Here is a 25,939-nt window from a genome sequence, read left to right on the forward strand (position 1 = left end):
GGCCCGGCGAGACGCTGAAGAAACACCAAGTCCCTAGGGGTAAGCCCCCGCCTTCAGGGTGACATCCCTCTGGTGTGGAGAGTCTAAACCCCTTGGGTGGCTGCGAACACTGAGGAGGTGCGGGTGGGACCATCACTGTGGGAGACGGTGGCTGGGGTGTCTCGCTCTTGCCCCGGGCCCTCATCCCTCTCCAAGGGGCCAACATTGGAGCCAAGACTGTACTTTTTTCTGTTCAGGTTCTCCAGGAAGCAACCTGGAGGAGAGGCTTATTTCCTACTGCTTTCTGAAAGCAAGCAGCCCTTGCAATGAGAAGTGACAGGGGAGGTCAGGGAGGGCCAAGCCCCGTGCTGAGAGCCTGGGACCCAGGCAGGGCAAAGACAGGACAGGCTCTCTGCCTGAGAATGCTCGCCCAGCAGGAGCAAGTCAGAATCGGGTCTGCAACCAGGCAAAGTCTGGATCCAAATCTCTGCTCCCCATTTATTGCCCAGGTCCCTTGTTTGGCCTCAGTTTCCCCCTCTGCAAAGCAGACTGCAGAGCAATGTTGGTGGAGTGAACTGGGATCAAAGGGGACCACAGAGGCGAGGAGCCAGCCCCCTACCTTGCACAGAGCTCGTCTCCGCGTGCAATGGCCTCCCCGTGCCCCCTTGGGCGGCAGGGTGGGAGACGATCCTTTCTTGTGGTCATTCTGTGTCCTGAGTGACTGACTACATAGAGGTTTTGTGGACAAGGCTGAAAAAAATGGACCTGAAGCCTGTTTTAAAATCATTTGCAGATCGAAACGTTACCCAATCTGAGCCCCATTCCTGGGGGGATTCTTGGGGCCCCAGCGCGATCTTCCAGTTTCCAAAGAGCTCAGTCCCCCACCCACCCCGAGGCGCTCCTCCAGGGCTCTGGGCAGAAAGGACCGCAAGGAGGCCGGTACTGTGGTCTCTCGGGCCTTTATTCAGGAAGGTACAGAGCGACGCGGTCTGTTCGACTGGCACTGCGCTGGTGGGTGGTTTGTAACAGTTTTCTCCAAGGTGTCGCGGAGAAAGGGGTGCAGAGGGAAGGAGAACCCTCTGGGGAGTCGTCTCCTCTAGGAGAAAGGCACTGGGGGTGGGCAGAGAATCCTTGGCCTCTTCCCAAGCTGGCGGCTTGGGTTCTCTACACATGGGGGAGGTGTAGGGGACGGGGTGGACTGGATGCGGGCAAACTCAAAGCTAGATACAGCGAACAGGCGAAAGAGTCCATGGGCGGGGAGGAGGGGGGGCAGTGCTGTGTCCGGGCTCTTTCCACCGAGTGGGAAAAGAAGTTCAGGAAGAAGGCACAGCTTTAAATGACACACAGAATCCAGCCTCCCAGTCTTAGTGTTTTGTGCAATTAAAAAAAACTGGAAAAAATAAATATAACTTAAAAACTTCTTACACGACACTAAAGGCAAGAGAAACCTTCCACGAACACGTGAAGCATGCTGCTCTCCGAGAACCCGCACCCCCTCCCCGGGGGCACCGCGAGGACCGGGAGGGAAGGCCGCTCGTGCACCTGTGCGCATGCGCACGCGCCTTGCTCGGCCCGCCCTCCCACCACCTGCGTGGCCAGGATCCGAGGTGTCCCCGTGGGGACCAGGGCTGGGCAGGGCAGGGAAGGGTTCTCGGAAATTCCACTCAGGATCCATCTACTCCTTTAGGACAAGGAGGAGGCAGGGAAGGGGGCACGCCAGTTGGAGAGAAGCGGTGAGGGAGAGGAGAGCTACCTAGTACATACAGAACCCCAAGCCCTAAGGAAGAGAATAACACCACAAAGATACCACTTTCGCTGATAGAACATGCCCCAAAGCAACCTGTAGCCGACTTATCAGCAGTGCAGACCTCCTCTGATAAACACATCCCTTGCTTTTCAGAACGTTGTTCGCAAACAACTGGTGCCTGTTTAAAGTGCTTGGAAATTTTGTTCTCTTAAGTAGTTCAAGTTGGTCCCCTGCACTTCCTGTTCAGAGCATTCATTTGCTTTAGCACACTTTCTACACAGATCGAGGGCGACTTCTGGCCAGCCCAAAGTGCTGGGATCTGGAATCTGGAGGTCTGAATGGACGATGTCCCTCCCCCAGCAGACTGCCAAGGCACAGACCACCAGGCCCCTTCTGAGCCACAGGTGACTCCAGCTCCAGAGTGGTGCTCCTGCCTTCAGAGGGTCACATGCTGTCACGGGACCTCCTGCACTCAGCTGGGCGGGGGTGTGACCTTTAGCATACCCCACATAGGAGCTCACCACTGTTTTCAACAAAAGCCAGGAAGTTTAAAAGGGATTTCCTTTTTTAAAAAAATCTGTACTTAACATCCTCCTGCTACGCGCCCTCCGCCCCCACCAACCGTCACTCACCCAGCACGAAAAGGGGAAATGCTGGTGTCCTAGGGGGAGGTTGGAGGTCCCTCCAGAGACCCTGGGGTGACAGGGGGCAGCCCAGGAAACTTCTGGACTGGTCCCTCTGGAGGAACTGACCCCAGCACCTGCAGCCTGTCAGAACTCAATTCTGGGCCCCCCTGCACCTCCACGGGCGAAGGAGGTCACCTGGGGAGCGCAGCTCTGCATGGCCAGAGAGCTGATAGTTTTGTTCTTAGAAAGTCAGGCCAGTTTTACATTCTTCTCCATAAGAGAGACGTAACTTGCTTGAAAGTTAAAACACAGTTTAGGGGCTCCCCAGTCATGTTCAAGCAACCTGGAGACTCCAGGGAGAGATGCCACTCCCCGTCTCCCATCCCCTATGCTGGGGGTTGCCCGCACCACATTTGGGAAATGTGGGTCTAACCCCTTCAGGCACTAAGAGTTACTTTAGTGGGGAGAGGAGGCCAGTAAGCCAGGAACCTGCTTCCTCCCTTCCCAGCGCTGCCCCAGAGCCTGCCTGAACCTTCTGGGGGCCTGATGTCATGAAAGAAGCCCAGGGAGATGGTGGGGGTGTTTTTGTGAAGGGATGTACAGGGAGTGTGCTCTGTAGGTTCTGTCTTCTCCCTCCGGGGCTGGTTGTGTCCCAGCCCACCCCACCTGGGGCCCCTGACCTTGCCACTGCAAGGCAGGGAGCTGGAGGCACAAGTGGCTCTGGGGGGTTAGGGGACATCCCTGGAAGCTCAGGTGTGTGGAGGGTCCTCCGAACTCAGAGGGTGAGAATCAGATGGAAGAATACAGCTCCTGCCTGCCCCCTCCTGCGAAGGCCTGGGTCGGAGAACATCTCCTGACTCCCAGGTCAGGCCCAAAGCTGGAGGGTTTCAATACCAGATGGGTGGGGTGCCTATAGAAGGCCAACACCGTCTGTGTGCACCCCTGGGCTGCTAATGGCCGACACGCAGTTCCCAGTGGCTTGGTGCCCCAAGACCAGCAGCTCACAGCCAGGCACCTGCCCAAGCCCAGATTCTTACAACGCGCCCCCCCCCCCCCCCCAATCCCGGCCCCCAGCAGGGGGAGGATGGAACACACACAGGCTGAGCCTGGCAATGGCACTGACCGCACTGGCCACCAGGGGGCAGCAGGCCCCCGCAGGTGACCCATCTAGAGGCTGCAGCTGGCTCCTGGGTTAGTAACCACCAGTGAGTGCCACGGCTACCTGAGTCGGCTTCCAGACCTCAACCCACCAGAGCTGCCCTCCAGGCTGCCGAGCCTGGGTCTGGGCATTCCTCTTCTGCTGGGAGATCCTACGCACAGACAGATGTGGAAACCCCAGCTCCAAGCCCTTTATGAGGAAAGTGACCAGAAAATCTCTCATCTGCTCTTGGAACTCTCCATCTCGTCTCTACAAAGTGTCTTGTAGTGCAGTTCGGGAGGGTCGGCTCTGGGGCTCACACCCTGATAGACGCAAAGGGAAATGAAAGGAGAAAGGAAGCGGAGGAGTAGGAAGGGAGGGGGTGGCGATGCGGGTGCCGTGGGGCCTCAGGCGAGTGGATCGTCCTGGCACATTTCCGTCAGGATGTCGATGAGGTTGTTCAGGCCCGAGAGGTAGCCGTCCTCCCGGTTCCCCTCTTGCCAAGGCACGTTGTGCTGCAGGGTCTGGCCCTCAGGCAGGGGCGTGGTTTTCCCGAAGTCAATCATCCACACCTTGGCCTGCTCCTTCTGGTCATGGATGAAGAGAAGCGAGCTGCCGATGACCTGGGGGGAGAGGGCAGTGAACGGGGAGCGGGGGGTGGGGGGCAGCACTGGAGCCCCCAGAGCTCGCCCCCTGCAGCCAGAGTGCTGAGGAGCCCAGAGCTCGAAGCTCCATCCCACCCGGCAGAGCCCACCCAGGGTGGTGGAGAAGGGGGCAAAGGACGTCGGCCACCAGGACAGCCACCACCTTCCGTGTGGGCGGCGTCAGGGAGGACCTCTGGGGTGGCAGACCCTCGCCCCCACTATTCAGACCACGGCTAAAGCTTGGGGTCTCACCCTGTAATTCCTACCTCCCGATGGACCTGCCCAGTGCACACACAGCCCCCCAGGAAGGTGGCAGGGAGGCCCAGCAGGGCCTCTGGGGCTTGTCTCTGCTATGGCCCTACTCCGACAACCCTGGGCACCAAGGAGCCCTACCCTGCCCCCCCCCCCACCGCCTCTCCCCTGCCCTCCCTCTGGGCCAGGTCAGAGCAATTGCATGGAGTAAGGCACTTTCCCAAATACAAATCCATCCCCCACACCTTCCCCCAGGTCACTGTGTGGGGCCCAAGGAAGTAAGAGGGTGTGGGTAGAGGGTACGGGGTCCTTATAGCTCCCAGGACCAGGGTGGTGCAGTGCGGTCCCTCGGCCCAGTGGGCAGGTCCTGGGGTTCCGAGGTCCATGCATGGCCCGTGCCCTCTGGAGCAGGCAGGCAGGCTGAGGGGAAGGGAGGCTCCAGTGGGGCCACACAAAGACCTTTTACCGAGCTGGGGATCCACAGGTCCTGGGCGGGGCAGAGGACTTGCACACCCGGGGCCTCAGTGTGAAGGAGGGGAGGAAAGGGCAACTCGGGGAGAGCTAGGCCAGGGGCAGCTGCTCAGGGCAGAGCCCACCCTGTCTGCCCTCTGGGCACCCCAGTCCCTCCTCACGGGCAGTCCTACCCAGGCACCTGCCAGAGCCACCACGTGGGACAGGTGCACCCTGACCGAAGGACAAGTTAGGGATAAAATCGCAGGGCAAGCTGGGCTGTGTGCTCAGAAGCAGGGCCAGCCGTGTCACCTGCATCAAGATGCTGTGAGGCCTGGCAGGGCCTGCCCACCGTCCGGCCCCCAGGAAGCACCCACTGCCCGGGGTCCTGGGACCACCCATGTCCTGTTCCACCTGCTGCCCCCTGCTGCCTTCTCTATGGGGCGGGCTCAGGCTCAGGCTCAGGCTCAAGCTGAGGCTCCCTCCGTACAAGACCCAGAGAAGGGCTGCTTTCTGGAAGGAGATGCAAGGCTGTGGAGAGAGTGGGGTGCGTCTTCCCCATGGCAGTAACCGTTTCCGGGGAGTGGCGTGCATAGGCGTGTGCATGTGCACATGTGGGCATGCACACTCCAGGGGCCGGAGGCCTGGGATCTCTGACCCCACGATCCTGCAGACCCCCCAGGGAACCCTGTCTCGGGTGTCTGGGTTCCCTGGCTGCTGCCCCCGCAGACACGCAGACGTGGAAGCAGGAACAGGTGGAAAGTTCCAGCCAGGCTCCCAGGGTGGTGCCCAAAGATCTCTGGTGGTGATGGGTGGCTGCTCCGGCAGCTCCGGGGGCTTTGCCCTGAGACCTGGGGGCCTCTGCGATGGAAGTCTCGGGAGCCAGGAGGGGCAGGAAGCAGTGGGATGATGGATGACCACGGCCCTGAGGCAGGACAGCCCTGCGTGGTCTGTCCAGGGAGCCGGGGCAGACACATGTGGACGGGGCTCCTGCTGGCAGCGAGTGGCCTGATCCCGGGCAGCCTGCCTCTCTGGCTGCATGGTCCTAATATTTGCCCTCGGGTTTCCAGAACAAGCAGGCCCATGAGCATGGGAGGTGTGCTCAGCACTCAGATGGGCAGGCCCAAAGGTTGTAGCTACAACCCAGAGAAGGGAAGCCCGGTATTTACCTCGTGGCATTTGAAGAAGGGAGAAACTTCTAGAGTGGCCCGAATGTCTTTCAGCCTGTCCCGGTAGGCGATCTGGGGACAGAAAATGGCCAGAGTTCTAAACAGTTGGGGGTGAGGTGGCTTTTTGCCAGGTGTCAGAGCGGAAGGGACCTTCCGCCCTGAGCATTTATTCCAACCCCAGGCCCAGGCGAGGCGGGCAGCCCGACTCCTGGTGCCACGCTTTGTCCATCCCACACTCCTGTGCGAGCAGGAGGCCCCTGCTGAGCCGTGCAGCCCCTACGAGCTCTCACACAGTAGTGACATTCATTCTGGAAGGCCAGTAGTGTGGAGGCAGCCTCCAAACAGCCCGGCCACCATGGGGACTTCCAGAACACAAACCTCGTGCCGGTGACCTTCCGAAGGGAGAGTGGGGAGCCGCGCACATCTGCCAGGGGCCTCTCCGTGCAGCCCTTGGATGGAGACAGAGCTGCGCCGGCCCCTGGGGTGCCTGCCGTCCCCAGGGACTGCGGGGAAGCCTGATGTGTGCAGACTCCCACATCCCTCGACGCCCTCCAGCAGAATGCCCAGGCTTGGCACCACCAAGAGTGGGGCATGCGCTCTGTGGCAGGCAAACAGGGGCCTCGGGCCGTGGAGGAGCTCGGGGATGCACCCCATGCCCGAAGCCTCCTTGCCAGGGGCTCAGGGAAGCCTATCTGGTCTGCAAAGGAGGGAGGGAGACCCTCGAGTCCAGCCAGCTCGGAGTCTGCTCAGAGATAATGCTGTCCAGGTCCACCCCTGCTCAGAAGGAACCTATCCCCGGAGACTCCAGGGCCCATGTCCCCTAAGCGCCTGGGTCTGTCCCAGGGCACCTTTCCCGTGGGGTGCGGATGTTCAGTACACCCTACTTCTGCCTGGAGGGTCAAGGTCCTAACCCCGGAGGTCAGAGCCATGTGTCTAGCTTGTCTACTACTGCAGTGGCCTGCACGTGAGTTCCCACTCTGTGTTCTTCTAGCTGGGCCTTTGACCCTCTCAGTCCCTCACCTGTGAAGTGGGGACGAGAAAGTCTCCCCACCTCAGGGGACTGCCCTGCGGACCTGGTGAGCCCACAATGGTTGGCAGGCACTGAGACTATAGTGACAGCAATCCTTTCATGGGAGGGACCCGTCCCCAGCGCCATGAGGGAATGGCAAGGGAGAGACTGAGCCCACCGAGTGCCTCCAGTGACCCTCAAATGGGGCTGGCAACTGAGTCAACTTCCTCTGTACCTGCCCAGCGGGAGTTTGGGGCCGGCGTGTGGGCCTGGCGGTCCGGCTCGGTCCAGGGCTAGGCCAGCCTAGGGGGGCATGGGTGGTTCCTGTGTGGCCAACCCCTCCCGGGGTGGGGGGACTGACTTACCAGGATGTTGCGGTTCCCCTTTGTGAACTCTCGGAAGGCCTCGGTGACCTGCTCCCTCGTTTTGGTCTTCTTGAAGTCCCGGTTCACGGAGCCGTCCTCTTTCTGAGAAGGACAAGGACGCCCCCCAGGGGTATCAGCAGAGGGCCCGGAGGCTGGCAGGGTGCTCACCCACCTGGCAGCTCAAGGATGCCAGGCAGTTCACGGGGCTATGGAGACCCCATGGTGCCCAGGTGCTGGGGAGGGAGGCAGGCGCCCGCACTATCGCAGGGTCAGTGGAGGCCTGGGGTGTGCAGACTAGGAATGGAGGGGTGGGGCCGTGGGCAGCAGAGGCTGGATGAGAAGGACGGGTCTCCACTTCACTCGGGGCTTTGCCCTTGGAACCCGAGTGCCCGCGGGTCCCTGCTGTCCCTACAGAAGACAGGGGCTCCCAACCCCAAAGTCAGCTAAGTTCCCTTTGTAATGTGAGATCCTTTATCGCAGGTTCCCTGGAGGCCAAGATGCTGTCTCTGCTCCCTGGCCACCCCGGACAAGAGATGGCTCCCTCTTCTTAGCCTGGCGCTCTGTCTGTTCCAGGCTGTTCCAGTGACGTGCATGGAGCTTAGCTCCCCCAGGAGGAGCTCTGCTCTTGGGAACAAAGGCTGAGGAAGGATGGCTCCATGTGGAGTCACCACACTTGGGGGTCTGTGCACCATCAGGCCGGTTAGTGCAAAGTGGTCGCCTCGGAAAGGTTAAGCAGGACGCTGGGGCAGAGGGACAGCCAGCCAGGTGGACGGCCCGTCTCTGGGGGACCCTTTCCTGGAGCAGGGGAGGGGTGAGGCAGGGGAGGTGTTGGTGGGGACGCTGGCCGGACAGTGACCAGAGGTCGAACATCCAGCTGGAGAGGGAGAGATGAGGGATCGGGGGGTCGTTTCACACAAATAAGGAGAGAAAAATGAGCACTACGGGGAGGGGGATGAGCATGAAATTTGTAGCCAGTCTGAGGGCTGGTTGCAGAAAGGAAAGAAAATGCTTCTTTCAGAGGACAGGGGAAGGGCGAGTGGCTTTCTCACCCCAGAGCGGTGCCCAGGGGACCGTCTGCAGAGGTGCTCTCTGCCGTCAGGGGCTGGCGGGCTGGGGGCTTCCAGCCAGCCAACCCTGACACTGGAGCCCAGAGTGGGCCGAGGGTGGAAACCCAGCAGGGCAGTGGGGACCACGACCTGTGCACTCGCGACCCCACGGGGGCACACTGGAGCCGCTATCCCCTCCTCAGCTGGGCGCCTGCGGGCCTCACCTTGATGCCCTCGATCCTAAAGCCGAGGGTGGCCGTGGAGCTGATAGTCTCCCTCCACTGCATGTACCGCGGCTTGGTCACAGCCCGCTGGGCCTTCTCCTCCTCGGTCGGGGCGTCGGGGTCCACCTCGATCATCTTCTGGTACATGTCCTTGCGGAGGCTGGGCTTCTTCCGGGCCTTGGTGAGCTCCTCCTCCAGGTATGTCCTGCATGGTGAGGGGGTGATGAGGACCGCCGGCCGGACCGCAGCTCCAGCCTCACCCAAGGGCAGCTCTCAGCTTAGCCCAGGCAGGTTGCCAGAGGGGCACACACGCACTCAGGCTGGGAGACCGGGGCTGCCTAGGGAACGGGGTACCCCATGCCAGCCTCAATGGGGAAGCCTGGAGGAACCCAAGGTCCCGCCCTTCTAGGAAGGGTTTAGACGTCCTTGGCTCTCTCACCCCGCTCCTGAGTACGAAGGCCAGGCCAGAAGGTGGCCTCTGAAAGGCCCACAGTGGGGGAGGGGGAAGCCCAGGGGGAAGCACATGGCCGGTCCGGGGAGCCTGGGGGCCCCATGGCCAGTGTTCTATCGCAGACGTACTGGCTCAGCCTGCCTCGCCCACCCGTGCCCCCTCACACCGGAGCCCTCAGCCCGATGGGCCCCAGAAAACGTGGCCAACGCCTGCACACTGCCCTGCCCTCCACCTGTGCGGGCTGGGCCTGCGGGCTCAACTGGCAGGGGTCCCCGGAACCTGGTGGGATAATGGCAGCGGGGACAGGACTGGCTGAATCCCTCCCCCACCTTCGCCAGACGGAGGTGGACAGTCACCCCCACTGCACACGTAGGCGTACGCAGACGCACCCCTGCTCCCCAACCACACCCCTCTTCCCCGCCCCTGGCTCCATGGCTGCGCTGAGCTGCTGTGAGGGAGGTTTTCTGCGTGGGCCCCTTGTGGGTGGGGGTTGCCCACAAGGTGGGCGGCTGTGACCGAGGTCTGGCTCCCCCACCCCTGGGCGTCCCAGGCCCTGCTCAGCCACTGCCCGTCACATCTGCTCTGAGCGGGACCAGAACGGATGGCACATCCACTCGTGAGGTCTTTGAAGGACAAGGTTTCAGAAACCACTGTATCAGATACAAGAAAAGATCAAGTCCCCGGTGTGAACACGGGCCGGTCATTAAATGGCCTTCTGTTGTGCACACAGCCCATACGTGCACTCTCTCACACACACGCATGTGTGCACACTCACACCCACGCATACACACCCCACACACTCACACCCACTCACCCACACACTCACATGTGCACACTCACCTGCCCACCCATGCGTGCACTCACACCCCTCATGTGCACAGACCCCCATGCACACCTCCTTTTATGCACACCCTCATGCATGCACGCTCACCCCCCACCATGCAGGCAAACACACCCCCACGCACACCCTCCTTGCACACACACTCACATATCCCCGTGTATGCACACTCCGCTGGGCCTGCAGGGCCGGGCCAGTGATGTGTGGAGTCCCACTGGCCTATGTGTGGCCGTGTGTGCGTGCTGAGTGGCTGGAGCGGGCTAGGCATCCCCAGTGCTCCTGAGTGTCCTGTGGGGGCCTGCGGGGTGTGGGGGGGGCTCTACTTCTGAGAAGAGCTTTTATTAGTTCCTCAAGTGGGAAGCGGCCTCAGCTCTCAGTCTCCTCTGACTGGGGCTTTCCCCAAAGCAGACCCCATAGTCCCCCCAGGGTGGAATTGCTCACCCTCCGGCAGAGGAAATGGTTAGCAGCTGGACAGAGGGGCTCATGCTCCCTGACACTGGCCCCAGGGGAAGGCGACACTTCCATCTTACAGGGGGAAAAGAGGCCTGCTGCAGGGGGGACCCAACCATATGGAGGCCAGGACACCCCTCGGAAAGGCAGTGAGTCGTGGGGAACCCACAGCTTCCATGTTAAGGCCACCAATGGCTTCAAAAGCTATGGACGGTCCCAGTCTCCACCTGCCAGCCCCTGACTCGGATGTCAGAAGGGCGCTTCTGACTCTGCCTGGCAGGCCACACAACACACAGGACCACAGGGTCGCATCTGAGAAAACTCGCCAGAGCCACATGAGCCTATGTCCAGGTGGAACCCCAGCCCCACGAGGCCCCTGGTTTAGGACACTGCAGGGGCCCATGTCACCTGCTCCTTAGGCCCCCACCATGGCCAAGGCTGCCTTTGCTGATCAGCCAGCCCGCTTCTTCCCTGCAGCAAGTCTCCGCCTCTCAGGCCAGGGACTCAGGCCTCTTCCCTCTGGCAAGAACGGGCCACACTTTGGGAGTGGCCACAGACTGCTGGTCTTAGGGGAGGTGATGAGGTCAAGGATTCTGGATGGACAGAGCTGGGGAGGCAGCGCAGTCCCCGCAGAGACACAGGGCACCAAGGAGCCTGGTTTGGACATGCTGCCCTGCCTGCCCCTGCTGGGTCCCCTTCCCCTGTGGCATCAGTGACTCCTGCTCAGACTGGGCCATGACCCTGCCTTTGAGAGCAGGAATGCAGAGGGGCCCATCCCTGGCACCGTGAAGCAGGGAGGAAAAGCCGAGGCGGGACCCCTTCTGCCGAGATCCACCCCTCCCCTCCACGCGGACTCCGCTCCCACACCACGGCCTCCGCCTCGGGGCCGCCAATGGGGGACTAAGGGGACAGAAGGCAGCCTCAGGTGGAGAGGGCCCCTGTCCCCAGCAGCTTCCCGGGGAACAGACAGGTCCACAGGGCAGCCTTTCGGGACCCACTAGCCGCAGGTTCTTCCCTCAGGCTGTCCTTTTTTTGGCCACGGATGGAGTGAACTCATCAGAATATTTATGCGTCTTCCCTGGAGGGGGCCCATCCTGGTGTACGCTGGGAGGGCCTTCCTGGGACAGAATAAGACTCTGGGGGAAGAGCAGTGGCCACGTGGTGGTTGGAGGGACACTTTGTTTCCCCCCGTGGGCCAGAGCGGTGAGGGCCTCGGACAGAGGGAGGGAGGGAGGGTGGTCAGGGAAATGGAAGAGCGGAGTGGGTCCTGGACCTCTCCTGCCTTGGTCCCTGCCTGGGGACCACACAGAAGGAATGCAGGGTCTGACTTGTTGACAGTCCCAGGAAGGGTGAGGAGGGAAGGGAAATGGGGCTTCTTCCCTGGCCCCGGTCTCTATCACACGCAGACAGACACACCCGTCTTTTGCATTCTCCCCTTGTAAGAAATACATCTGCTTCCACCACCCAAAGCAAACACGGGCCCCAGCCCAGACCTGCTTCCCAGGGCCCAGTCAGGCTCCCGGACACCATGTAGCCACAGCCCTGCTTGCAGGACAGAAGGAGCCGCTCCGGGACTCCTGGGACAGAATGGTCCAAGTCTGAGAGGGACGAGGACACCATGCAGTCAAGACAGGGCCCAGGCAGCTGACGGCATGGTCTCGGGCCCTCTCTGCTCCTGGCTGCTCCTCTTGTCTCCTTCCCTCCCGAGTCCTCCCCTGGCTTGTCTCCCTGGGCAGACGCCAGGGCTTGGACCTGATTCCATGCACAGGCCCACGCGCCCCCTTGCAGCTTCTTACGTGGGGCCCCTGGAGCACTCCATGTCTGCCAAGGGAGCAGCTTCTGGGCTCCCCTTATACTCGAAGGGCAGGCGCATGTCTCTGCTGGCAAGCCAGCACGTTCCAATAACGGGCTCTCCCTACCCCCGCGTGTGGGCGCAGGAGTCACCAAGAAGGGCCTCTACCCCGGCCTCCCTATGCGGCCGCCCCCTTGCTACTCCGAGCAGCACCCCCCCCACCCCTGCTGCCCAGAGAGGCAGGCAGTTCTCTCTGCCTTCCCCAGGGTAGCTCAGCATGGAGCTGACCCATTCCCGGCCCCACAGCTATTGGCTCCAGAAAGGGGAGGAGGCTCTGAGGGGCAAAGCCAGGGTCCCATCCCCTCTGCACGCCATGTGACAGGGCCGGGGCAGGGATGGGTTCCCGTGGTCCCCGCGGACCGCAAGCCTGCCCCGCACATGCTGGGCTCACCTGACACCCATTTTGCAGTCCATCACGCAGGGCGAGTCGAAGGCGGCCAGCAGGTCGTCCATCTGGTTGTAGCGCTCTCCGTCCTTCACCACGTCCCCGTGGTAGGCGGGCACGAAGGGCTTTAGCACGTCGGCCATCAGCCGGTCTAGGCAGCGCTGTTCACACTCGCAGTGCTTCTTCAGAATCCTGCCGTTGGCTGCCGCCTTGAAGCTCCCTGTGGTGTGAGGGAGGAGACCCTTGGTTCCTGGCTCCCCACCCCCAGCCCACAGCCCCCTCAGGGAGGTCTCCTGGGGCTGCCCCCAGGGTCCCCGCTTGTAGACCTAGCCTTTCCGGGGGCGTGGACGCAGGTCCCGGCGGCCAGCCACACTGACTGCCAAGCAGGGCTGGTTCCCGGCTCCCCTGACCGCAGGCTCCTTGTCAGAAGAGGACCCCGGCGCGTGCCCCTGGAGGGCCCGCATCGTACCTCTGGTGTTCCCGTGACCACCCCCAGCCCATTGTTGGTCCTGCTTCTTGGGTGATGAAGCCGCCTCTGGTCTCAGGACGGAAGTCCTGGGAAGGCCGGCTTCAGTCTTGGGACAGGGACACTGGCTGAGAAGCGGGGGTCCGAGGCACTGCCCACCTGCGCAGTGCTCCTCAGTCACACTGTCAAGGAGTGTTTATTTAGGAAGGTGTCTGTCCAAGCACCTGGGGCTGGGCCCAGGTGTTGGGGACATAAAGGAAATGTCAGATCCCGTGCTGGTCTGTGGTCATGAAGGTCAAGTCTGGGGCAGCTGCCAAAACCTCCCCAGAGGACAATGCTCACCAAAGGCCCCCACCTGTGGACTGGCTGGCTCTTGGGCTCTGGGGTGACAAGTCCCTCCTCCCTGGTGGCTGGCAGGTGCCCTGGCCAGCTACACCTAGGACCCTCCTTTGTTTGTGGGGTGACCTGCCTGCACCTTCCCCACCTACAGGATGTGGGACAGAGACTGTGTTTCTGAGAACATTGTGACCCCAAGACTAAGGTGATTTGGGCATACAGTAGGCACTCAATGAAGCGCTCGGTGTGGCCTCTTTGTCCAAGCTGATGCAGGAGTGGTTGAGCTGCAGGACTGATGATGCCACAGGTTTTATTGATGCGTTCAGGCGGAGGACAGGCAGAGGGGGAGAGAAAGCCCGAAGATGACAGGGACAGAGGAAGGGGGGACGTGCATGTGTTTTGGGAAGGGGTGGCACGGGCTCTGGAGGGGGCAGCTGTCCCCAGGGCAGGGCTCAGGCCACACCCAGCAAGTCTGGCTGAGAATGCAGACTCTGGGTGCCTCCCAGGGGAGCTGGGTGTCCGGCAGGAAAGCTGTGGGGGGGAGGGGCATGCTGCTACCTGCGTGTCCTGCCAGCTGGATCCAAGGGTACTTCTTCTTGAAAGACATGACAAAGGGAGACCAGTGAACCATGTTTTTTATTTTCCTCCATGATTTGCTCTAGAAACAAGCACAGAAAAGTCTCCATTAGAAAGGGAACGAGTACTTTCCGGTTAGGATGAATTCAAAGCAAGGTAACTCGCTGCCAGTGGCCCCCAGAGGAGAAGTGGCACAACCTCGGGGCAGGTGCCCTTGGCGGCTCCGAGGACCTCACCTCTGTCACCCATGTGGTGTGTGCATCGTCAGAGAGAGCCTGGCAAGGCCTGCTACCCAGCAGAAGGCCCAGATGCAAGGGCACCTTTAGGGCAAGGGGTGACAGGTGCAGCGTGGGAGCAGGAGGACACATGTCCCCAGTCCAGCACCAACCCCCACTCCCTTCCACTTCTCCAGCAGGGGACAAACCCACCTTGTACCCTACCCTCCCTGCTCCTCTGGGGCCTCAGGCTCCTCCTCTGCCTAGTGGGGGGGGCAGCGGTCCCCCAGGCTCCTTGCACGGCTGGACCCTCCAGGACTCCGGGAAATGGCCTCGGCATCCCAGCAGGCAGAGGAGAGAGGGCTGTGTCAGCTCACACGGTACCTGTGGGTGCGGCAGCAGAGGCACTGTTTGCCTGCAACGGAGCTGAAGGGAGACTTTGCAGAGGGTCCCTGGGGAGAGCACCCTGCACCCCATGGCCGGGACACAGAGGGGCGAGTGTGCCTGCAAGTCCCTGCTCTTCAACGTACTTCTCCTTCTTGGGTGTCTCTCAGGTAGAACCTGCGTGTGCATGCACGCGTGCGTGTGTGTGTGTGTGCACGCCCGTGGGCAAGGAGCCGAGGGGCTCCTTGCACAAAAAGGAGAACTGACACTGATTTAGTGCCTTATTTTACTCTGCAAGAAGCATGCGGGGCCATCACTGTCCGGTCCACGGGTAGAACCGAACCCTGGGAGGTCAGTGATGAATGAAGCCGGCCCGCAAACCTCCATCTCACATGCCCGCCTCACAAAAGTCCTGTTCTGCCCCAGCAATCCATGTTTCTCCAGAAACACACAGCCCTGCGTTCACTTTGGGACAGAATCTGAGATAGAGTGGGGAAGACCACGGGAGCCAAGCACAGGCGTCCCTAGAGGATGCTGGGAACCTGCGCTGAACAGTGCCACAGGTCCCTGAGAAAGTGGGTCCCCAGCCAGCAAGACCACAGCACGAAGCTACGGGGGCTCCGGGGCTCCGCGCAGGGGCAGGAGAAGCTAGGAGCTCTGTGGCAGGGGCTGGGGGCGAGGAGGAGGACCCCCGCCTTGGCTGGGGGGACCCTGAAAATGAAATGTCCTGGTTCCCTGCCCCACAGCCGCCAGCTGTCACCCTGAGGACGGGGGCCGCATCCCTGCAGAGGCTGCAGGGTGGCCAAGGTGGATTCAAGGTTACATCAGCCGCGCCGGGGTTTTCTCTCTTTGCTGAGACTCAGCTGCTTCTGTCATCAGGCTTTCAAGTGAAAATCTGTTTAAGGAGAAGAATTCCTCCTTACTGAATCTGCCAGACACCCTCACCCCACCACCAAGACCTAGTCTATTCTTACGCCACGCCATGTGACAAAAGGGCCGGGCCTCCCCTGGCAAGGCTGATCTTCTAGATCCTTCTGATGGAGATCACCAAAGAAGGCTAAGGGAGGCAGAGGCGTGACTTATCTCAGCACCCAGAAGGCGGCACAGACAGCGCAGTGTGGGGGGGCAACGATGGAAAAACCTCCTTACCAGAGAGGAACCGGGCGGTGGCCTGATGGGCCCGTGGGGGAGACGCTGAGGTCGGCGCCAAGCCAGAGCACACAGCCAGCCACCATGCAGGGGACAGGGGTGTGACAGGTGCAGCGTGGGAGCAGGAGGACACGTGTCCCCCGTCTAAGGCTGACCTACCCCATGCCACTTTCCCACCAAGGGACAACTAAACCCACCCTGCGCCACCCCTCCCTGCCCCTCTGGGGCCTTAGAGTCCTCCTCTGCCTACTGAGGGAGGGGCGGCTGGACCCTCAAGGGCTGGCGTCCCCCACAGGCAGTATGGCACCTCGCATTATATCTGTAGGTGAAGTGGTGACAGACAACCCAGGGAGGACGGGTCCCATGGCTAGCGAGGGGCACGCCAAGATGGGTGGGTGCTGGGAAGGAAGGCCTTCGTGGAGGCTGTGACCGACAGAGGCAGGGTGGGGACAGACCTGCGGGAGAAGGCTCCTGCAGGCCCGTGGGCTGGAACCTGGGTCCGGAACAGCTGGGTCCAGCAGGGGCCGAGGGTGAGCGGCCGACACCAGCTCTGGAGACTGGGCCGGGAAGCTTGGAGCAGGGCAGCATGGTGGTGCAGGGGAGGTGGGTGGACCCGGGCCCAAATCCTGGCTTCGTCCCCTCCTCACTGACCGCCCTTGGACAAGCTCCTGACCTTCCTCACGACCCGCCCCCCCGACCTATCAGATGGGACCAGCACGTGGGTTCCCCTGATAGCAGGAGCAAAAGCCAGTCCATGAGGATGGGGTATGTGTGGGAGAGTCTGAGCCAGAGAGGAGGGGGCATTCGGGGCAGGGGGTCCTCAACAGTTCATGCTGAGCTCTTCTGCTCAGGCTCCTTCCCGGCATGAGGAAGCGTGCCTCTCCCATGAAAAGGGCCAAGGCCATGAGAGTCCTCCCATGCCGAGTCTGCCCAGGGCGGTCAAGGGCGGTGGAACATTCTTGCTTGTGGGTTTGCATGCCGGGGGCACCCAGGCGGTGCCGAATGCGACTAGCACCACCCAGAGAAAGCACGGGCAGGTGGCATTTGGGCCGGGAAAGGACTGTGCAGGTCACAGCTGTGGGAGCGCCGGGAGATGGCAGGAATCGGCCCACCCCTGACCCACTGGGGGGGGGTTCCCCAAGATGGGTCCCCTGGGCGGTCAAGGAGCCCCTCTGCTCAGGGTGAGTCTTTGGAGCCTCCTTTAGCAGAAGAGCCCAGAGCCTTCAGGAGACACACTGTGCCTGGGCACCCAAACCCCAGATACGTCCCAGATCTGACCGGGACTGGAGGGCTGCACTTGGGATGCTACTGGGAGCCCTTCACAGGAAAGGAAGAACCATGCAAGGCCCTCCCCGCAGAGCAGGTGCAGTGCCCCAGGGCAGGCTTTCGCCTGGATTTTGCGGCCAGCCGACCCAAGTGAGCTCTCTCAGGTAATGGTGCCGGTTTACCGAGGGGGATGATACCCCGTGACACAGATCCCTCGCGGACCAACCCCCCGGGGTCAAATAAGCATGATCTGGGTTTTGCTCTGTTTCCTGCATGAGTGCAGGGGAGCTGCTGCAGGCTGGACCTCACTCGGGGAGAGCTGGGGCCTCGCTCTATGCTCCGGCTGCAATTTAGGAGGAAAGGACCCCAAATCAGGAGGACAAGGGAGGGAAGAGGCCTGGAGATGTCTGATGTTTGGAAATCATTCCAGGGAGTTCCATCCCCTCGCACCTGACGGGCCAGGGAGAGTAAACGGGTCAGAGAATGTGGCGCAATTTGTAGGGGGAGGAAAAACCCTGAAAACAGACACCCACCCTCTTGGTGCCTGAGCCTGGCCCAGCCCAGCCCAGACGAGCCTTCTGCACCACAGCCAGCCCGTCCCAGCAGCTCAGACTTCGGGCACCCTGCATCACCGGCCGGCGGGAACCGGGATGTCTGGCACATGCGAAGCTGCTCTCTAGAGGTGGGGCCCACGTGGGGAGGACGCCTTCATTCAGCCTCCAAGTGCACAGGCTGCCCTAGCCCCAGAAGTGCCCGGAGCAGCCCAGAGCCCCCAAGCGCCCAGGGAGGACATGGTCCCCTAGCCAGCAGGGCCACAGGTCCCTGGCCCCAGCCTAGGGGAGGCAGCCTGTCTAGCATCTAATGCAAGCCTCCCCGGTAGGCTTGTGGCTCCTGGGGAAACGCCATTCTCTGACTACTCCCCCAGAGGTCCCACTTACGCCGCAGGAGAGCACTGCCTCTGAAAGATGGAAGGGCTAACCAGATCACCTCGGAGTCTGGCCTTTGTCTTCCGCGAAGCAGACAAGGAGGATGGAGCAAGGAGGGGAGGAGGGGGCAGGAACCCAGAGCAGGACTGGGTGGGGGGGAGGAGCCAGGCCACCCACACAGGACTAAGGACATGACATATGGAATTCCTTGTCTAGAACTTCGTAAGACTGTCAACATGGGGATGGCAGAGCCCGAAGCAAGCGTGGGGCCCCTTCAAGGTGCTTTGTGGCCACCCAGCTCTCCCACTGGGGAAGCTGTCTCTGCCTCCTGTGGGGGCCAGCTGCTCGGCCCGTCGGCGGGAGCAGGTGACCTGCTCGCCCTTGGCTTTTGACCATGGGCTGCTCTTCAGTGCTGGGGGGAGGGGAGGGCTCCACTGTACATGCCTGAGACTCTCTTTGGGGGCTCACAGCAGCCCCCCCGGAAAGGCCTGGCACAAGGGGCGAGGATGGTTACCAGTCAGCACTCCATTCATTCCCTCCTGCCTGTTCTTTGGGTCTGGCCTTGCTCTGTCCTCCTTGGTGGCCTCCTTCTCATGTGCTGGGAGGAGAGCGGACCTCATGGAGGTGTTCAAGCCCAGTGCCCAGCCTCCCTCACAGGAGCTGTCCAGGCCGGGGCCCTCTCGGGCCTGCTCCTCACAGCCAGCAACTGGGGTGGGGTGGGGAGAAAGGGGGTGCCACTGGAGGCAGACACTCCTTTTTCCAAGGACGGCTCGCGGGCTGCAGGACGTTCAGGCGGCCGGCACCCCCCAACCCCCATCCCTCTGTGGAAGTATGAGCGGCCGTTCACTAAATGTACTCTCCCCGGCCAGGGAGATCCTGCAGGCGAGCGGGGCTCCACACACTTCTCCCCACCCACCCACAGAAACCTGCAAGGGTGTCGGTCTCTGCCCTCAGGACTTCTCCCCAAGAATGACGGCGGAGGACTCCGCTAACCCAGCACAGATCGGACCCCCCTTGCCCTGGAAGCCTGCCCTCTGGGTGTTTCCAGAAGGCCCTCCCTGCGCACGCATGCACACCAGCTCTTAACTGGATGAGGGTGAGCCTCCTGAGAGACAGACCCCTGGCTCCTGGCCCCACCAGGCTTTCCCTTGCAGGGGGGTCCCTGAGCGGACACCCTGGTCAGCCTGGACTGCAGGCTGAGCCAAGCCCCACACGATTCCAGAGGAGGGAGACCAAATCTGATAGCACGCGAGAGGCTGGGTCTGCCCCCTCGGGCAGTGGTCAGAGCCCCCCGATGCCAACTGAGGTTCCCAGGTAGCTGTGGACCTTCCAGCCGCGGGAGCGAGCAAGCGTTTGAACCTGGGCCGTTTGCCCCCATCAGTGTTCTCATCTGCAAAGTGGGCTCGAGAACATGACATGTGCCCTGCCTGCCCACACAGGGTGGCGGGGAAGACCAAGGACGTGATAATACAGGTGTGCAGGTGCTCATGGGACAAGACAACCTCAGGCGTTCATTTTGCTTTTTCTTCTGTATCTTTTTTTTTTTTTTTTTTTGTAATTGAACTAGTTTTCACTCCAAGGCACAGCAGACGGGCAAGAACCCAGCTGGGCACTTCCAGCGGGTCAAATTGTTGCCAGGGGGCAAGGAGAGAAGCTAACTGTGACTCACTGCTCGAGAAGCTTCCCCCTGGGTACTCCCGGCCTGGGAGCTCCCAGCCTCAGGGGACAGCAGGAGCCGGCCAAGCCCAGGCACCGACACGAGGTTCTGGGTCAGAAAATCAGCAAAGCTGCCAAATCACCCCATTTCACATATGTAGAGTTCTGCCAGGTGCCCCAAAGTACAGCATTTGGGGGGTAAGCAGTGAGATTGCTGCGCATGTTTCATTTTCTAACAAAAAGGGTTTTATGGACTTTGTTAACTTTTTCCCACCGAATTGGTTCCCCCAATTTTCTGCTTTTTCCTCCAGCACTTCCCTTTTTATAGAAATAGTCTGGCCCATTGGCTAACTTTTCTTTTTAGATAATTATACAGAGTCTCCATTTGTTTTTGCTCTAAGGGTAAGATAGACGAGGAGAAATCTTGAAGACGTCAGAAAAGGGGCTCTTCTCTGGACCCTGGGATTCTCCAAGACAACACTCCCGGAGACTGGGGGTTGGGGCGTATGTGTGGGTGCACGCGTGTTAGCGAGCGGTCCTAACCCAGCCGGGCACATCACTGATGTCTCCTCCCTCACCACACTGACCCAGCCATGTCTGTTCTGTGCTGAAGGATAGGTGTTCAGAGAGGTTAAGGAACTTGCCCAAGGTCACACAGCTTCCTGGTTCCTGCCATTTAATTCAGAGGATTTTGTTTTGTTCCAGCCAACAGGCTAACTAGCACCCACCCCGTCCTCTCTGCCTGTTCTGGGCCTATCAGCTACTCCCCCAATTAACACAGCCTCAGACCAACAGCGAAGACTCTCGTCCCCAGAGCGACCTTGCAGACAGGCCCACTGGGCCTCATTCTGAGTGCATTCCCAGCACCACCTCCCTGACACACACTTAGGGAAGGCCTGCTTCACAAAGTCCTGAGAAGGGAGGGTGAGAGACCACCCCCACCCCACCAGGGAAGGGCCCTCTCTGCCTCAGTGCCTTTGTTCTGCTCTTGCAAAAGTCTGAGCAAAAGTCACTGAGGTGTCCATGTTTGGAAGAATGCTTTCTTTCTTCCTTCTTCTTTTGGTCTCTCTGAAACAGCAGTTGGGGTTTCCCTGGTGATCCTTCCCTCCTGCGCTGGGGAAAAGCCCGCACTGCTCCCAGGCCCAGGCCAGCCAACTTTGTTCATTGTATTCGCCCTGGCAGAGCCTCGGAGCAGGCAGCTGGCATGCCTGGGCAGGTAGGGGCCCTGGCCCGACGGCTCTCTCCTGGAGCCCCGCTTAGAAACCTGGCTGGGGCCCAAGTGAAAGCCATCCCCTCCAGCGGTGAGCTGTGTGCCTGCGGGTGGAGGGGGGTTGGTGAGGGAAGATCTTCCAAAACCAAGACCCTGAGCGTTGGAAAAATTAAGCCCAAGGACTTGGCAGGGCAGGTAGCACCAGCTAAAAATAAGAGTCCAGGCTTTAAGGCCAACCGCCATCCCCCACGTTAACAAACAAGAAAATTCCCCTAAAAACCAAACGCAAAAAGACTTGCAAAAAGACCTGAGGAAAGTTTTCTTTTATTCCCTCCTCCTCATGTGACCTGACGTTCTCCGGGCTAGGGGGTCAGAACACCTTCCCTGAGGTCATGGCGGGGTATGGCTCTTCCCGCCTGTCCTTCAGAGAAGCCGGCGATGGAGGGTGGATTAAGTACCCGGAGTGCGGAATGGGCGGCCGGACAGCAAGGACAGGCAGCCCTCTCTAGCCCCCCAGGCCTGCCACCTCGGCCGTTGCAAGGTGTGAGAGGTGGGAGCTGGCCCAGGGTTCTCCTGCTGAGGGTTGCTGAGCCCAGGCTCTGGGGTGGAGGGCCTGGTCGGGACCTCCAGCTCCTGCTTTAGAGTAGACGCTCCTGATGGGAGCTTGGCCCTGCTGACCCGTGTGCGGGGGCCTGCCCTGGCCACTCAGGGCCTTCCAGCACATTCTGGCCGAAGCCAGGAGAACCCTCAATGGCTGCCCAGCTCTGCGCCCCTGGTGAGCTCCCTCCTTCCCGTGGCAACGAGAGGCCCACTTTCTGGGCCCAGACTGGCACACAGGAGTCCTCGTCAGGGTGACTCTCCCAGATCTCAGCCAGGGGGCTGCCCTGGCCCAGCCAGCGAATGCCCCCTGCTGCCACAGGAGGGAGCGGGCCCCCAGGGACACATGGCCAGTCCCAGAAGCCTTTCTAGCCTCACATCTACACTCCTGCTCTCTGGCCCTCTCCCACCCTCTCTCATCCACTTGCTGGGGCCTGGAATTTTCCCAGAAGCATCTCCACATGGGATTTGGAAGAGCGCCCCCCTCCCCTTCACTCAGGTCAGTCCACCCGGCAAAGAAAGCTCTCCTAACAGTGCACATTCCAGACCCGCCCTCCTCCCCAGCTCCTAGCTTTGCAGGAGCTGGCATCCCAGGGACCTGCAATCTTGCCAACTCAGCCTTGGTTGGCTAGCCAGGGATGGAGGTACCCTTCGCTCAAAATGGAAATGTTCCTAACACTCCCTACCCGGCAGGGCCCATAAAGGCTCCATCTCTGGTCTGGAAGGTCACTAACTTGGCTCCTCCTTTCTCCTCCCTCCTGGGCTTCATCCTCTTAAGAACTAAAAATAATAATGGAGGGCTAGAGGAGACACAGAGGAGTGGGGAGAAGTGGGGGAGGGAGGGAGGAGGACACACAGAGGGAGACAGAGGAGGGAGGGAGGGGTAGAGGGAAACCTCTGAACGCACAGAGGCCTAGTGCACCTCTCACACCAGGAGCCAGGGGGCCTCCAGGCTGCGGGACCTTGGGGGCTGGGAACCAACAATAGGAGGAAACTGGGAGAGGCCAGGCCAGGAAGGGCCCTGGGGTGGGGGAGGGCAGCCTCCAGCAGCTGACCTCCCAGTGGACAAAGCTCACAGGACAGAAGAGCTCAGCTTTTCCTCTGGGAAAGGGCACCCAGGGCTCTGCCCAGCTGGCGGGGGGGGGGGGGGGGGGCACACCCCTGTGACACGCACCAGGGCCCTGCCCTCCCTCAGCCTCACCCGCCCTTCCCCAGAGACCTTATTTTCACTTTGGTAAAACGCAAAGACACAAAGCCCATTTACAGAGGGTGGAAATTTCCTGAAGTTCCTCGTGGCTCAGCAAGGAAGAGTAGGGCTACACAGCACCCCCCTCCCTGTGCCCCCTGGGGGAGCAGTTCCTCACGGTGGGGGGGCCAGCCTGGCCCCACATACCTGTTCCCACTTCTTCCCTGGCCTGGGTGCGCTGGAGGGCCTCAACCCCTCCCTCCCAGCTCCGGGAGACCAAGTGCAAGGCCCAGCAGGCCGCCCCCACGGCATGTGCACTGCGCCAGGAAAGGAATAAGCAGCTAATAGGTACTGAGTACGAGGGCCAGACGCCAGGCTCGGTAAGCGTCATGGAGGTGGGACACCAGTGCCTCGACGCACTGCACAGGGACTCTTGTTCCTGGGTGGGGACACAGCTTGTTCAGGTTCCACAGCAGGTGAGTGGCAAAGACAGGATCAGAACCCAGGCATCCTGGCTCCAGGGTCTGCGACCTCCCAGCTGCATGGAGCCAGGAGGAGACGCTGACATTCCTGGCTGGTGGCATCGGGTGGATCAGCAGCCTCTTGCCAGCTCAGGTGCAGAACAGGAAGCCCATCTGCCTGGCAGGACGGTTTTTAGGATGAGATGCCCCACGCGTAGCACAGGCCCCAGACCCAGCGTCCAGTAACCTAGTGATGTGATGACAGCATGCCTCCACGGGTCGGGTCTGGTCTCTGAGCCCCACAGGGGGTACCTCTCGGGGGGGGGGGGGGGGGGATAACACAACGGCAGGGGCTCCGTGCTGGCTCAGCAGACGTGAGCCGCACGGCCTGGGCCCTTCTCTTCTATCCCGCAGCATAGGCCTTTGGATCCCACCTCCCATGAGGGACATGCAGAGGGTGAAGGCCACGGCCGGCAGGAAGTGGGTCCCCACAACGGTCCCATTCCCTGCCTCAAAATGAACCCTGGGGGAGCTTGGGCCGGCCTTCGACAGACTTTCTGGAAGTTCAGAAGGCCCGGGAGCTGCTCCTTTGGAAGCCTGGTGCTGGAGACAGCAGGTGAGAGGCGGCCTGGCCTTCGAGCCACCAGCCTGTGTCCCCAGCGGACACTCTGCTCCCCGCCCTCCCTCCCCCAGGGACTATGGTCTAAAAGAAGTCTCTTTGCTCCTTCTGGAAGCCTCCACTAGGCAACAGAGCTCAGCTGCCCGTTTTTGTCCCGAACAGGGGTATGACATTTAGATGGCCAGGAGAATGCAGGGAGGTTTCTGTACAATGTTGAAGGATCTAAAAGGTCATCGTCTGTCCCTGCAGTCTCAGAAGTACAGTGCTGCTACCAACAGAGTCCTCCTGGCTTAGCGGCTCTCACACTCTCGGGAATTTGGAGATACCCTGAGATCGAAACTCTCTGGGTTATGAATCAGACACCACTAGACAGAGCAGAAGCTTTCCTCAACCTTCAGCTTGCTAAAAGGTGATCTCACTGGGGGCGCCTGTGGGGGCTCAGTAGGTTAAGTGTCTGCCTTCGGCTCAGGTTGTGATCCTGCAGTCCTGGGATCGAGCCCCACGTCGGGCTCCCTGCTCAGTGGGGGAGCCTGCTTCTCCCTGTCCCTCCGCTCGTGTTCTCTCTCTCTCTCTCAAATAAACATATAACATCTTTAAAGGTTGCCCTCTCTGGGCCAAGAATGTTCACAGACACAATACTGAGCTTCTAAGTAGCTTCTGAGCATCCAGAAAGTGCTCATAAGAGATTGGCAAAGGGGCTTAGTCTGGGCTAACTCCGAAGCCAGATTTTGGGAACGCCCACGTAAGGAATTTCTAACACGGAAACTTTTCAGGAAGAGCGCGAATACCACACGAGAACTTCCATGCAGGATCAAATATCGAGCTGTATTTAGGAAGTATTTCCAAGCAAGCAAGATGCGTTGGTACAATTCATATTTCTGACAGAGCCCACGGATTTGCCGGGGGTTAAGTGGTGGTCAGCAAACTGGAATGTGGGCTCGCAGAGATGATGGTCAGAAACCCAGAGCTTGTTTCCAAAGCAGCACCCAGCCCTGGATCCCTCCTTGAGTCCCCCAGCCTCCTGCTCCCTCCCGGAGCCCATCAGGACAGAGCTGGGCTCCTTGGAGCCACAGTGCATCTGTTCACGCATTCGTCACTGCAGCCACAGGAAACAGGTTGCTGAAAAGACGCAGCAGCGAACCCCCAAGTATGAGCCAGACTCATCAGCTCTCAGAACACGGCTGTCCCCCGGGTCATCTTGACGTCTGTGCTGGTACGCATGATTTTCATAAACAGACTGACTCATCGCCCTTCCCCATGTGTCTCTGTCAACTGGGCCCCGAGTGCTTACTGAGCACTTCCCCGGCAACCCGAGTCTGCGGGGAGAGGCAGGGAGTCCCCGGCCTCCCAGTGCCAGAGAAGCCCGAGCTCCAATCGTCCAATCGGAGGACAGACTTGGGAGGTCCTGCCTCCAATCCCTCCCCTGGAGGCCTGCATGGGCCAACAGCAGGGCGGGGGGCGGGGGGGGGGGCTCCCACCCTCCCCAAGCAGGGACACCCACAGCAGTTGGCTTCACTTTTTGCTTTAAGCTACAGTAAGTTTGCGTTTAGTTTATATGGAGATATAGCAGCTCGGATGGGTTTTCCCAAAGCTGCGGGGGCTCCTGCGTTCTCCCCCTGCATTACAGAGCAGAGGGCCAAGAAACACAGCCCTTGTACCCTAAGCTACACGACAGCCGCCTGCAGAAAGTTTCTATTTCTCTCAGATTCCTCTCTCCTTCCTCCTGACTTGCGGGCAATAAAGCATGATTTCAGAGACGTGAGTGGGTCATCTGAAACATCAATTCTGGAAGGCCAGAGGCTGATGACCAGGCTCTGAGTAAGTCCTTCCTGCCGAGGACTTTGGCCCCGAGCCCGAGGGGCTAGAGAGGCGCTTGGAGGACAGGCTGCTCCGGTCAGACGGGGTGCAGCCGCCCCATGCACCGGCCACAGGCAAGAGGCGGGAGCTGAGCAAGCGCAGAGAGCAACCCCGGTGTGACCCGCACCTGCCCTCCGCCGGGCGTCACGCGTGTCCTGGAGGAAGTCAGAGAGAGTGGCCTCCATGAGGTGGGAAATCTGAGCCACCAGGAAGGACTCTGTCCCACAGAGAGGGACTCCGGAGGCTCACCGGGGCCACAGACCTCTGGCAGGCTTGGCCCCTCAGAGGCCTCTGGGGATGGCCCACATTTAGGAACTGTGACATCGCTTCTAGGGAACAGGACCAGCTGGCTGGCTTCTTCCCCTTAACTTTCAAGGCTATTATTAGGGCACATCTGTCTCTGAGCGAGG

The 25,939-nt window shown here is 60.6% G+C and overlaps 1 protein-coding gene across 1 annotated transcript in view; it reads right to left on the bottom strand.

The window, feature by feature from the left end:
• Positions 1-922: 922 nt before the first annotated feature.
• Positions 923-25,939, bottom strand: part of ITPKB (inositol-trisphosphate 3-kinase B) — an 87,782-nt gene continuing 62,765 nt past the window's right edge. Inside the window, exons 3-8 of the mRNA XM_045982815.1 lie at positions 13,986-14,085; positions 12,632-12,845; positions 8,650-8,854; positions 7,380-7,481; positions 6,006-6,077; positions 923-4,113 (exon numbers count right to left, since the gene is read on the bottom strand). Of these exons, the coding sequence (XP_045838771.1) occupies positions 3,898-4,113; positions 6,006-6,077; positions 7,380-7,481; positions 8,650-8,854; positions 12,632-12,845; positions 13,986-14,085 (909 nt within the window). The 3' untranslated portion in view covers positions 923-3,897. The remainder of the gene's footprint in view (positions 4,114-6,005; positions 6,078-7,379; positions 7,482-8,649; positions 8,855-12,631; positions 12,846-13,985; positions 14,086-25,939) is intronic.

Source organism: Meles meles, chromosome 17 (assembly GCF_922984935.1).
Source record: "Meles meles chromosome 17, mMelMel3.1 paternal haplotype, whole genome shotgun sequence".
NCBI classification, from domain to species: Eukaryota; Metazoa; Chordata; class Mammalia; order Carnivora; family Mustelidae; genus Meles; species Meles meles.